Raw genomic sequence first — 13,074 nt, 5'->3', positions numbered from 1 at the left:
CTGCTAGTATATGATAAAAAAAAAAGTTTAACCATGCTAGACCCAACCAGATACCTAGACAGTAGCACTAGAACTAAAGGGCGCGGCACAGGCCAGTATATTGAGCTCAAGCCGGGTTCCATCAAGGCTGCATTATGTTTACAGGTTGATTTCTTATATTAGAAAAGAAAGCTATGCTGATGCATTGATGATTGTACTTCACAGCAAGGCAAAAATAGTACTGTAACTGTAATAACAGCTACCACTAAGGCACTAAGTCTCGCTCAGCTGCTGAAATTAATTCGAGCGTTTATTCTCCAGCTACTACTGCAGATTTAACACGAAATGAAGCAATGCCAAATTTCCAATTAGTATTGTAAACATAAAATCATGTTGCATAATGAAAGTGTCGTTTTAAGCTAGCCAAATCTTTGGATGGACTCTGATAAGTATGGGTGCCTTCACCGATGCAGGCATAAAAACTCCTAATGGAACACTGGAGCTTGGTGAAAGCAGCAAATCCATCTGACAATGTGGTTTGAGAGTTCATGGTGGAAAAAAACTAAAGGCTATCAGCAATTTATTACACATATAAAATGTACATTGGTGCTAACTGATACAGTGAATACACTGACACAGTGAAATCCTTGTATGATCTAATATGAGTTAAGCAACAATTGAAATATAGGATGTTCTATGTATGAAGTGAAGCATATAGCCTATCAAGTACCAAGTCAAGCAATTGAGGCCACAGCTTTTGAATTTAAAAGATTGATGGATTGTCAAGCCCTGGACCGATAGACCAAATTGCAGCATTCTGAAATCTGTATTCCTCAAAAGAATAAAAGAATTGGGGATCTAATTTTACATCTGTATCATCTGACTCAAGAACTAGAAGAGTGTCATGGGTTTGAAGGCCGTGGAGGCTAAGCAAAAGAAATTGTCTCTCTTTTTTTACGATCCTGAGGTGGATCGACAAAGCAGGCACAGTGCCGCGGGGAGGGGGATCGGGGCCGTTGCTCGTGGACAGAGATGAAGAAGCATCGGCTGGCTGGCACAGCGCTGCTCATGATCAGAAGAGCTGAGGAGTCGAACTTGTGAGAGGGAATCGTTTTTTGCTGTTCACGATCAGGGAGATGAGGAGATAACTGCCGCTAGAGTCAGAGTTACTGATACGGCAAGGTTGTCGAAGTCCGGTCATCCTCGCGAAACGTCGCTGAGTCTTCGCTAGGGCTCCTGATCTATCTGCAAAAAGGATGGGCAAGGCTAACGAACTGATGGTTGAGATTTTGCCAAAGCTTCTCCCCAGGGCTCTTATTTAGAGACGACGTGGAAGTTTGTGGTTTGAGAATATATGGGTCAGATTTTGATAGTTAAGAGATATGCAAATTGTAAGATAACAATACAGTCATAAGTCACCTTACACTAGATTCAGTTAATCGATGAAGGCAAGATGATCAGGTTGGAACTTGGAATTACACTGGATTGGATTGCCTTACTGGTGCTATCGAAGGAACCGTAACCATCGGCATAGCAGCTTTCCCAACTGCGGCGGAATCTAACGATTTCGTTATTTTCGTCGTCCTCGTTGCGCTTCTCCTCGTAGGAGAAGAAGCGACTTCCCTCCCTATTCAACATCATCCTCTTCATCTCACTATCGTGGGCGGTATCGACCCCCGCCGTCTCCATCTCGCGCGAGCAATAGGATCCAACTCGATTTCGAGACCTGGCCATCACATGAGATTATTCGCATATAGAAAAATAAATTGTAGAACCTGGATGTGGACGGCAGCAAACCTCGACAGCAGGAAGATGACGAAGCCCCCGGAGCCGCCGGACGACGAAGGGTTCCGGTGAAAGGGCTTCGGTTGATGCATCATCCTTCCTGTTCGACGCTCCGCCTAAGGCTCCGTTTGTATCCGCTTATAAGCGGCTTATCGGTGGAAATAAGCGAGAATCCCGCTAAACGCTTTGCTTATTTCCACCGATTCTCGCTTATGTGGTAAGCCGCTTCAACGATTTGAACTACGAGAAGCGAAAAGCGAGAAGCGAGAAAATCTTCGCTTAGATTATAATCCAAGCGTGGCTAGAAAAAACGTATACAAACAGGGTCTAAAGTGGCGGTCTAGCAGCGCTCTCACAGTTACATGGGCTTATTGGACCGTCAGGGAGGGGTTGTTTTTTTTTTCTCTTCCTTCTTTTCTTTTCCTCCTCCTCCTCCTGTATTTTAGGTGCACGTGCGTCACACATGACTATAAAAAATCTATACTACAAAGAATAAAAATAATTCGCTTAAAAAAAGAATGAAAATGATGGAAAATCTTTCTTAGATTCCCTGCAAATCAACTCCTTAAATAAATCAGTGCAATAATCATACATGTCTTGATTTAACAACGGTTCGGTACCATCTAATAGCGTTTTATACCATACAATCATCTGACTAATCGCTGTTAAGATATGTCATGAAAGATGGTGAGACTTAAGCTTAGCAAGGATTGACAAATGCATGGATGCGGCGTGACGTCGGTCATCCGTCCACCAATGATAGGCGCTAACTGGCAGGGGTTAAGGAGGCGCAACAAAGAAGAAATGAAGAATTTTTTGCTTATTGCCATCCAAATTCTTACAATTTCCTTCACTGCCATTTCCATCGGCTGACCACTAAGTTGCTGTTATCTTAAGATGGAAAAGATGATTATGCCCCTCATATTTTCCTGCCTCTCATTCTTACAAATCTTATATGCAAATGCTATGCGTCCTTCCATAGAAGTTTAGGGACGTCCCCATTGCTAATGTTTCGCGCTCGACGACTCGACGAGTACTAACCTGAAGCGAATCAGCTCAACCTCTCTTTTCCAGTAGCCAGCAAGGCCCTGGCCGTCGCGTCCACGCAAGTTCAGACGTCCCTGCCACAACCGCATCGACGGACGACGGCGCACGGGCACACCACGCGGCCGGGCCGGACGTCCACGCGCTACCAACCCCAACTCACTCAACCCGCCGCTGCAACGGCGATCACCACCCACACCCCCCGCGCTTTTTCTCCCCACGTCAAAAACCAGCGCGGCAGCAAGCGAGCGAACTGCGAAGCAAACCAATTCGCCCGCTGAGCTGCCGGCGGATCGCTTCCGGCGACGCCTCGCGGGCTTCCTTTCCTCGGAATGCCCTGCCCCCGCGGCCGGGCGGAGGAGGAGCGCTAGGCGGCGGCGGCGGCTCGGATGGGGCGGCCGGGGTACGTGACGGTGCCGATACTCTCCGTGCTCGCCGCAATCGGGTACGTCTACTACACCACGGTGTTCCTCGCGATCCCCGCGTGGCTGGGGCTCACCACGGCCGCCGGGGTCGCCAACGCCGCAGCCTTCACCGCGCTCGCCGCCGCCTGCGTCGCCACCTACGCCGTCGCCGTGTTGCGCGACCCGGGCCGCGTGCCGGCGTCCTTCGTGCCCGACGTCGAGGACGCCGAGAGCCCCATCCACGAGATTAAGCGAAAGGTACTTTACGGCCCCTGTCTCCCTAATCCGTCTGGACCACGGGACTACTCCAGATCTCGCGGGCGCCGCCGCGGCGTGCTGGGAAGTTCGGATCTATGTAGTGGAATGGTACTACCTGTTGGTTGTTTGAGTCAGAGACTTTGGTATCAAACTTGAGATCTTGAATTTAGATTTCGAACACTACCTGCATCTCTGCAAGCAAGATCCGGTGAGTTTCGCGCGTGATGTTTTGATTCTTGGACGGGAATTGTCCTTTAACTAGTGGAAGACCTCGTCGTTGGGATCTTTGCTCTGAATCCTTGCACTGTTCACTGATAATCAGCACTCAATTTGAGCAAACGGAGTGTCACTTGTACGCATAATTGCCCAGTGGGAATCTTATATGTGCATAGCTTTGGTGTGTTGGTATAGATCTAAGCACGAACGCTGGTAACCTTGTACCATCCTATACGCATATCTGCCCAGGGAGCATTTTACAATGACATAATTATTGTATTATTCCAACCGCTGTGCATTTTACAAGAAGAAATGGCATATTTTGCTGTTGCTTTGAAAATAACCATACTGATCAGCTAAGCTTCAAAAAGAAAAATCAAAATATAAGTCCATTCAAATCTTGTTACTCTCAGTGTCTCTGGGACCTTCTGGAGTTCATATCAGTATTGCCTATTAGGCCTGGAACAAGATCTTAATTCTTGAGTAGTCACTGTCATATTTTTAGTAGTGCTCATGGAAGACAATAGAGTGCACTGTTTTCCTTTTGTTTTGCTCTCTACATAGTTTAAGTAGTTTTAATTAATTAATTATATTGCTGCTTAACTTCATTGATCGGTCAAGGTATATATTGGTTCAGGAATTTTGTACAGCGATTATTGATTGTTGATTAAACACCACTTTTGGCACAGTTTCTTGCTTGCATTATCCTCTTTTCACATAAATAAATCTAGGACACAAAATAGAAACAAAAGTGCATTCTTTTCAGATTCGAATACATTTCCTGGTGTTTTTATTTTGACAAGAATGTGAAAAAAGGGAATAATCTTTGTGACTGAATTTGATTAGTTGGAGACTTGGTGTGCTAGATTATCTTCATTGTAATACTGGGGACTGTGAGCTAGTTTAATACTGGGACATACCTTTCTTATATCTGCTGTATTCCCTTTTAACTTCTGATTAAAATTTTGATGTAATTGTCATTGCAGGGTGGTGATTTGAGATACTGCCAGAAATGTTCCCATTATAAGCCTCCTCGAGCGCACCATTGCCGTGTCTGCAAAAGATGTGTTCTAAGAATGGTACTGGCCAGTACGTTGTGCAACTCATTTTCCCCCCTATTATTGCTTTTAACCCCAATTTAACATTTTTTTCCTGTGCAGGATCACCACTGTATATGGATTAATAACTGTGTTGGGCACGAGAACTACAAGGTCTTTCTAATCTTCGTTTTGTATGCTGTGATTGCATGCTTCTATTCTATGGTATGTGCCATCGTTTATTTTCTTGAGCAACCAAGTCTTCTCAAAGATTGCGCATAAAGTTATTCATGTTTACATCAGGTTCTGATTATAGGGGGTGCCGTGCATTTGCCTAAAGATGAGCAACCAGGCAGTGATTCTCCTAGAACATCTATTGTAAGTACCCCTGGAGGGATGTTTCAGCTACCAGAATATCAAACACTAACAGAAATTCACATCTGGAGTTATGATTGAATAAGTAACACAAATTTATATATTGTACAGATTATTTGCGGGGTTCTTCTGTGTCCTTTAGCTTTGGCACTGATGGTCCTATTGGGTTGGCATGTTTACCTCATCTTACACAATAAAACTACTATTGAGGTTTGACAGACAGGATCGTTTGTCTTTGAGAATATTATTATTTGTAGATGTTGTGTAATGGTAGTTAAATTGGTGATTTGCAGTACCATGAAGGAGTTAGAGCTATGTGGTTGGCTGAAAAGGCGGGAAATCTTTATCATCATCCTTATAACCTTGGAGTCTATGAGAACCTTATTTCGGTGAGGACTATTTTCCTTGCTTATTTTTAAAAAATTTCCCCCAAAAGACCAAACTAAGTGCATCGGTATGTAAATAACTAAATATTCAAATTTGAGTAGTTATATTGGTATAAAGTACCTTTCCCAGATTGAAGATGCTAAACAGAAATACCATTAGTATTGTCCTCTCCGTTCAGCGTTCACATAGCCTGGGCAGTTTTCTATCTTTGTATTCAAAGGACTAAGTCCTGAAGTCATGCCATTCTCCAGATAATCGCTTTTATGTAGCCTTATCTTTGGCGTTGTTTATGTCATTTTTTGCACCAACCATTTCACTACTGGGATTTTCATCTTAACTCTAAGTTACAAATATATTCTCTTGAAATCGTTGGTCCATTGCTTAACAATTATTTATCACACTTCCCCGTATGTTTCTTATACATTTGTTATCTTTCTTATACAGGTGCTAGGTCCTAATGTGTTCTGCTGGCTTTGCCCAATATCAAGGAACATAGGAAGCGGTGTTCGTTTCCGCACATCATATGACATTCCGCTATCATAAGCACCAATGTGATGCACACCAGATGTCCACACAAGTAGTAAAATTGCTATTCTTGACAGTTTTGCACTAAGAGAATGCTACAGCAGAAAACAGTGTTTAGGATACTTCAAGAAACAAGATGAGCTTCAGGGTCCTTTAAGCCTGGTGGGATCAATCGCCAATTAGGATTTAGGAATGCTGACTTAGATTTTTCTTACATTTTTGTTGGACATACTTGATCAAAGAAGCCATCATTGCTTGTGCAGTAGTAATCTACAGCGGATTGTACTAATACCAAAAAAAAAGAACAGTCTGTACTCAAGGCTGATCTATTGTAAAGCTATGCTGAAACTGTTGTTTTCTGAAGTTCCATGTGTTTTGTTTTGTTTTGTTTTTTTGTTTAACCTGAAGGTGCTATGTTAACTGTACAAGCACGCGGCACTTGTTGGCTGTGCCTCCTTGCATCCCTGCATGTTCATGGTTTTACAGTTCCACAGCTTGTGTGGCAACAAACCTTGGGAATGACCCTGCAGAGTAATCGTCTGGCATAGCATTATGGTCAATGCAAGAGTGGACTGGCAAATCGCTCTTGCATTGGCTGAACCCTGCGCCAGCGCCAGAATAGTCTGCAGACGTACTTGGCGTAGACCGTAAAGCAGTGCTTCAGTTGACGGAGAGTATTTTTCATTTTTACAGCAGAGACGTGCCTAATTCTGCAGAACTTCGAATGGGCTAGTACACATGAAAAGATACAAACGACGATTAGAGAAAATATGCAGAGAAGACGTCTCGGAAGATTCGTCTAATTCGCCATTGCATGTCTGCATGTTTTTATTCTGTTATTTGCGTTGCATTTTAAGACTCAAACTCCATACTCATGTGTCTCAAAGTCTCAAGGCTACCGTTCGCCATCGCCAGTGAATCAATGATAAACAGTAGCCGTTTTTCTTGCCACCACGGGCTACTTGGCCTTCTTCCCCTTGCCCTTCTTTGCCTCTAGCTTTGCTTGCACACGGGCTGCCGCCGCCGCTTTTGCTTCCTCCCGTTTCCTCTTCTCTTCCTCTTTGGCTGCAGCAGCTACCTCCCTCTGCTTCTTCAACTCCCTGTTCAACAATCAACATGCCTTTTCAGTGTAAGCTCTACATCTCCACGCTAACGAGTCCCATCACAAATTATCGAACCCATACAAAATCACCAATGGAAAATGAGAATATACGCAAAGTTTCACATCTGTCATGTGGTTACACATTGTGGAACTCACTCTTGACTGTAAAATCATAAGAAAAAGAATTAGTACTCAGGGCGGATTCTTACTCCAGCCTAGCTTTCTCTTCGGATACGCTTTCAACACTCGAGCCTTTCCTCGGCTTGCATGCCACTAGCTCCACCTCAAAAATGAGAGTTGCACTGCAAGAAACATGGTTTTTCTGTTAACCACCTCAGAACCGCAAATTCAGAAACTCCGATTGTAATGCCACAAAGTTAAACCGAAAAGCAAACGTACTCAGGTGGTATCTCTGGAGGTGATCCCGCAGCTCCATATGCATATTCTGGCCTACATTTGATTCTTGCGACCTCTCCAACCTTCATTAATTCGATGCAGCAATGCAATCATCAGAGACAAAATGCTTAAGAGATGAAATGCTACATTAGGGATAAGTGGTCAGAACATGCATCCACCTTCATGGTTCTGACGGCTATATCCCATGCCTTGATGACAGTTTCCTCTCCAATTTCAAATGAGAAAACAGAGTTGTCTTCGTGAGTAGTGTCGAAAACCTCGCCATTCTCAGCAAGCGTACCTTCGTAATGAACTGCAACGGTATTTGCTATATCACAGACCTCTGATCGATTTAGTAGTAGTAGCATTTATGGTTTAGAAAATAGATTTAGTAGCATTTCAGTATTCCATCAAGCTTCTACGGTGTCTTGGGATCATATATGTTCATTTCTGTCTTTTTATCAAAAGCCAACAGTGCTTTACCACGGCACAAATCTACATTTCAGAATTTGGCATCAGGGAACAGCGGTTGACTGCAGAGGTAACTGCTGGTTACAGGAAGATGCGGAGTGATACCATCGACAAGGGGAAGGATATCTGAAGGTGCTACAGCGTCCGCCTTTGCTCTCCCGATCACTGTCTTAACAACACCTCCATCCCCGGTTAAATCCATAGTGTCAGACATGGCTAGCTAGCTCTTCGTCAAAAAGGGACCCTGCTGGAGAGGAGAAAACCAAGCATTAGGCTACGGCTATCCTACTGTAATTTTCATCTAAAAAGCATATTTATTGGTCTGAAATGAACATTGACGTTTTTCTCGACTTCCAGATATGGTTTTTATTCAGTTTACTTCTTCAGTTTGCTTCAGTAACTCTTTCAGGGTTACAGTAATACGGAGTACTAACTATGGTACAGAAACTGCTTTCCAGTCAGATTCTTTTCTTTCCGCTGCTCGTTCAGTTATCAAATACTCCGTAATACCAACGGCTCATCTTCATCTGACACAGATAGTCAGGCAGGCATGCCCTCAGTTAAGGATTCAGAATAGAACACGCTTCAAAGAAAAACAAAAACAAAATTCAAAACACACGCAGATGTGAAAGCGGCACCCGATCAAGCAATGAAATTACCTTGAAAGAGGAGATCGATCCTCTATTCCTGTTCTGCTTCTTCCTCGGCGAGCTCCTCGGGCACGGGCAGAGAAAGGGGTTCAGGAGACCCGATTGTGTGGGAAGCATGTGTCCCTAAATCCTTCGTTGCTAGAGACGCATAGGCTTCACTTGCAGGCCTTCCTTTGTGCAGTGAAGTTTTTTTCCCCCTAAAAATAGGGGGAACATTGTGGGCAATGCTCGTGTCAATTCGGCACTCGTTTTGATCAGATGAGGTGTGCGTGTAGGTGTAAAGCTAAACTAGTAGAGTAATAGTATAGTGGAGCGTGATGCTGCTTAGGCGCTTAGCTGATTCTCTGCACAATTCTTTTTTTTCTCAACAGAGGCAGAAGAGCTGTATTCATTTCAAATGAGCAGGACCTTTTTTTTTTGAAACGAGTAATAAAGGAGAGAGGCGGCCGACGGCCGGAACATGAGCAGGACTTATTAAGCTCATAAAAAAATATTTGCACATACATGCATACGATCTGCAATTGGTGGCTGTTCCCGAAAACTCTTTAAAACACTAATCATTCAGAAAAAGGAAAAAAGAAAAAAAATCATCGACACGCTTGCACCCGAACAGTAGTACAGATGTCGGATATGGATGAACTCTCCGGAAGGACCGGCTTTGTGGTACACGCCACAGAGGCATCCATCCAGAAGCCGTATGCAGGCGGCCGTGCTGAGCTCTGCGCACTTTGCATCGAGGCAGTGCGCGGCGGGTGGGTGGGGGGTCCTGCCGCCGCGCGCCCTGTGCTGGCTTACACCCGGTTACCTGCCAAGGCCCAAGGCCTAGGGAGCGAGGACTCACCCCATAGGCAGGGATCGATCGATCGGCCGCAGGACCACTGCCACTGCGCTGCGCGCGGGTGCTGATGATCCCTGCGCTGCACTGTATGCAAGCGTTCGTAGCGTGGCAGCGAGCGTATGGGTCCCCTGGCTGGCATCTTCAGCGCCGATCGATCGATGCTGGCCTTGCTGGGGGGGCGCTGAAATGAATCAGCTCCGATCCGACGTAAGAGGAGCAGCGAAGCGTTGTTAGTTTAAGGGTGAGGAGCAGAGCAAAGAGGGGGAGAAGCATGGGCAGGGGAATGTGCATGGCAGGGATGCGAAAAATGGCGCAGTAATCTATACGCGTAGGTCACAGCTAGACCTCCCAAGAAATGCATTTCACCTGCCGACGACAGAGGTCATAGCAGTCACCACAAGAACGTTGGTGCTTACTGCTTCAGTTAATGTTGGAAGCCTGGATGAACAGTGGGTTGCGATGCTTGGGGTAGTCGTAGACGACTGTGGAGTAGAGGTCGTAGTAGCCTGTTTGCTCGTATCGTACATGGACGAGACCGAGGCCTGAGAGAGAGAGTGTGTGAGAGGGATTGGAAATACACTGCGCGACCAATTGGTCCAAGTGGGAGGCGAGCGATGGCGTGCAGTCCACAGCGGGGCACAGGGGCGCTCAGATACGGAGGCGTCGTTTTGGGAGTAAATTATGCAGCGCGTCAGCACACCCCGGCCTCGGGAGTCCGCCAGCAACGTCTTCCCGGCGCAGAATGGTCGTGGAGCAGTAACGGCCGCCCTCTCTTCTACTACATATTACTGTTACGTTACAGTAACTCCTGAAAATACCCGTAAAACCCTCCAAGGCAGCACCAAGGGAACGCTATCGAGCATGCATGCATACAGATGCAGCATCCACAACTGGCCCAGCACTCGAGTGCAGTAACTGTAACTATTGTAGCTGATTCAGCTGTGAGAAATGGTGATCAGTGATCGGACACAATTGCCAGTCAGTAGTGGTGGTAATGTACTAACGTTCCGGCTGCTTTTCAGGATTACACGGATTACAAATAAAAGGGCGTAAAGAACGAGCAGAGCAACAGTCCGGTAGTACTAAACGTCTCGCCGCAGTGCCGCACTCCGATGAGGAATCGCCGCATGGAGGAGCCAACACATGGGTTGGGACTTGGGACTTGGGAGCAGATCAGCAGACGCAACAAGCTATCACTATCAGCTCCTGCGGAATTTCACAAGTCTTCCCTCTACATTAGACGCGCTCTCATGATCACATCACATCTCATCGAGGACACAACAGAATGCGCAGTGCGGTGACCATCGGATTCAAGCAGTAGTCTCATAGCTCTGCTCTTAAGAAACTGGAGGGCAAAATGAAAACAAGAGAGGAAACCGGGAAAAAAAATTCTCCTTTTTACACATGATTCTTAATTCCTAACGGAGGCGATCGATCGGTCTTGTTGATCTGATCCTCCGACAGCCGACCAAGCTGGATGCGGCACTGCGGCGGCCCTGCTCTCCTCAGCTCAGCTCAGGCGTACTCGCGCCAGCACACCAGCATCGTGACGCAGCGGCGCATGATGTAGAACCGCGCGCGCTGCTCCTTGACGAGCCGCGCGCACCGCCCGGAGAAGGACCGGCCCTTGCCGCTGCCGTCGGCGCGCACGCCCATGGCGCCCTTGCCGCCGCCGCCGCCCCTCTTCCTGAACAGCCTGCTCGACTTCTCCTCGGCCGCAAAGAGCTCCATGGAATGGAAGGCGCTTCCTTCTTGCCGGCCAGCCGAAGAAGACGATGGATGGAACGGAGAACAGATGATCACTAGACTGCTAGAGAGGAGTGAGTGAGGGAGTGAACTGAGAGATTTGAGAAGCTCTTGTTATATAGTGGGAGCCTTGGTGCTACTGCCTACTGCTACTGCTGGTGGTCTCTGGTGTGTGCTTGCAGGGACCCCCCAAACAAGGACCCACTTGATGTTTTTCTATGCGTGGTATGCAGGGGTTTTGCTGTTCGAAGTTCACACTCGTTTATAGTTTTTCTATCCTGCAGCCTTTCTGACATCGGCGGTGCACCGAAATGAACCCTACTATCTTGCCCTGCATTTCTATTATTATACTCAGTATGTCCCTCGTCCCCCATGGGGACAAATTTTCTCACTTCGCTTGCTGCCTTCCATCTTTTCTTTTTTTTCTTTTTCTCGAGTACTTGGACAACTTGTGCGAGCAAACAGCAAGGGCAAAGCAAACTGTTGGAGAAATGACAAGCCTGCCGGTTTTGGTGACTGTCACTTCCAACACTATGTAGAAGGTGAGCAGTGAATTTGACTAGCGAGGCCACAAACGCTCCAAGAGCTCGCGCATGCAGCGTGCACATCTTCAAACCTTCAGACACGGAGCAGCTACCCCCACATGCACAGTTGCACACGGAGACGCACGGGCAGTGCACAGTGAAGGGCTGCAGATCAGCTGGTGCCCCTGCGCCCCGCCCGGCCGGCCCCGCGGCGGCCCGTGCGTGAGGTCAAAAGCTCGCGGCGCCCCAAAACTTTTAGCACCGCGGCTCGCCCCGCTCTCGCGCACGGACCCGCGCCCGTGCTCGCCGCCAGCGCTCGCTTCTCCTCTTGAGCGCGGCACGGCAGCGGCAGTGCACCCGTCATCACGAGCGACCGGTTCGACGGAGCTCGCGGCTCAGCTCGTACCCGTACGTGGGGCGGTGGGGGCGCGGACGAGCCGTGTGGTATATCGTGTGCTGCGGTGGGGCGGGGACGCGGGGTCAGCAGCCCGGCCGAGCCGAGCGGCGTCAGCTTTACACTGTAGCGCGCGAACCGAGCTGGCACGGCAGCGAGGCGGCAGACTGGCGCGGTGGACCGGTGGTGGAGGGAGGGGGGCTCCCCGCTCCCGGCCGCGCTCGCTCGGCTCGGCTACAGGCGGGGCGGCAGAGGAGGCTCAGTCCTCCCCTCGTCCTCGGCCTCGGGAAGGTGGCGATGGACGGGCGGTCGGCCACCCTGGCCACAGCGCAGGGCCGGGTCAACAAAGACAACAGCGTACTACCGCACTTGGCTCGCATCGTATGCGCGCGCCGCGGTCGGCCGGCCCGGCTCGAACGGCGCTCTGTTCGTCCGAAATGGCAGCGCAACTAGTCCCATCAGCCAATATTTTCCCCCGGTCCAAGGAGGAGGAGGAGGAAGAGTGCTGCATGGGGCACAGCCATTGTCTGCCATGTGATGGATGGGGAGATCCAGCAAGCATTCCAGCCAGAGGATGAGAGGAGCTTGCCGAGAGAGATGAATGATCAATGATTAAAGCCAGATTGGGGCAAACGGATATGATGGTTTGCTTCTGAGTGGACCGGTCAAACATGGAACACGCATGGCCCACGAGAGGCCAAATATCGTCTGTTATACATTTGATTTGCCAGCACAAAAAATGGGTAATTGACTAATTGCTTCCACTCGTGTGTAGCCATCGGAGGAGATGGAAACCGCGAGCATGCACTTTTGAGTTCTTTCGCTGGAGATGGTGGCCTCCCTGACGTGCTTGTCCCTTCCCGATCAGCGCCATTTGTGGAGCTGGCTGCCTTCTCTGACCAACTGCTTCCGTACAGACGCACTGTGCGGCGCGTCGGTGCGC

General features: G+C 47.9%; 2 protein-coding genes across 4 annotated transcripts; one reads left to right on the top strand and one right to left on the bottom strand.

Annotated features, from left to right (window-relative positions):
- Positions 1-2,871: 2,871 nt before the first annotated feature.
- On the top strand, positions 2,872-6,396 carry LOC117858778 (probable protein S-acyltransferase 16). The gene is made up of 7 exons (XM_034741905.2): positions 2,872-3,470; positions 4,673-4,765; positions 4,847-4,948; positions 5,027-5,101; positions 5,210-5,308; positions 5,392-5,487; positions 5,930-6,396. Exons 1-7 carry the CDS (start codon positions 3,198-3,200, stop codon positions 6,026-6,028), a joined length of 837 nt encoding a protein of 278 aa, XP_034597796.1. The 5' UTR covers positions 2,872-3,197; the 3' UTR covers positions 6,029-6,396.
- A 385-nt stretch (positions 6,397-6,781) lies between these two features.
- LOC117858779 (peptidyl-prolyl cis-trans isomerase FKBP20-1) lies at positions 6,782-8,989 on the bottom strand. 3 transcript variants are annotated; one of them, XM_034741909.2, is made up of 7 exons: positions 8,639-8,989; positions 8,414-8,506; positions 8,085-8,223; positions 7,688-7,821; positions 7,512-7,591; positions 7,322-7,414; positions 6,782-7,110 (listed from the first exon to the last, which is right to left on the bottom strand). In XM_034741909.2, exons 3-7 carry the CDS (start codon positions 8,191-8,193, stop codon positions 6,969-6,971), a joined length of 558 nt encoding a protein of 185 aa, XP_034597800.1. In that variant the 5' UTR covers positions 8,194-8,223; positions 8,414-8,506; positions 8,639-8,989; the 3' UTR covers positions 6,782-6,968. The 3 variants fall into 3 exon arrangements, with proteins under 3 accessions (XP_034597800.1, XP_034597799.1, XP_034597797.1); XM_034741908.2 differs by lacking the exon at positions 8,414-8,506 and having other exon boundaries at positions 8,085-8,226; positions 8,639-8,988; XM_034741906.2 differs by lacking the exon at positions 8,414-8,506 and having other exon boundaries at positions 8,639-8,984.
- Positions 8,990-13,074: the final 4,085 nt, after the last annotated feature.

Source organism: Setaria viridis, chromosome 5 (genome assembly GCF_005286985.2).
Source record: "Setaria viridis chromosome 5, Setaria_viridis_v4.0, whole genome shotgun sequence".
Lineage (NCBI taxonomy): Eukaryota > Viridiplantae > Streptophyta > Magnoliopsida > Poales > Poaceae > Setaria > Setaria viridis.
This window is presented reverse-complemented; position numbering and strand designations above follow the sequence as displayed.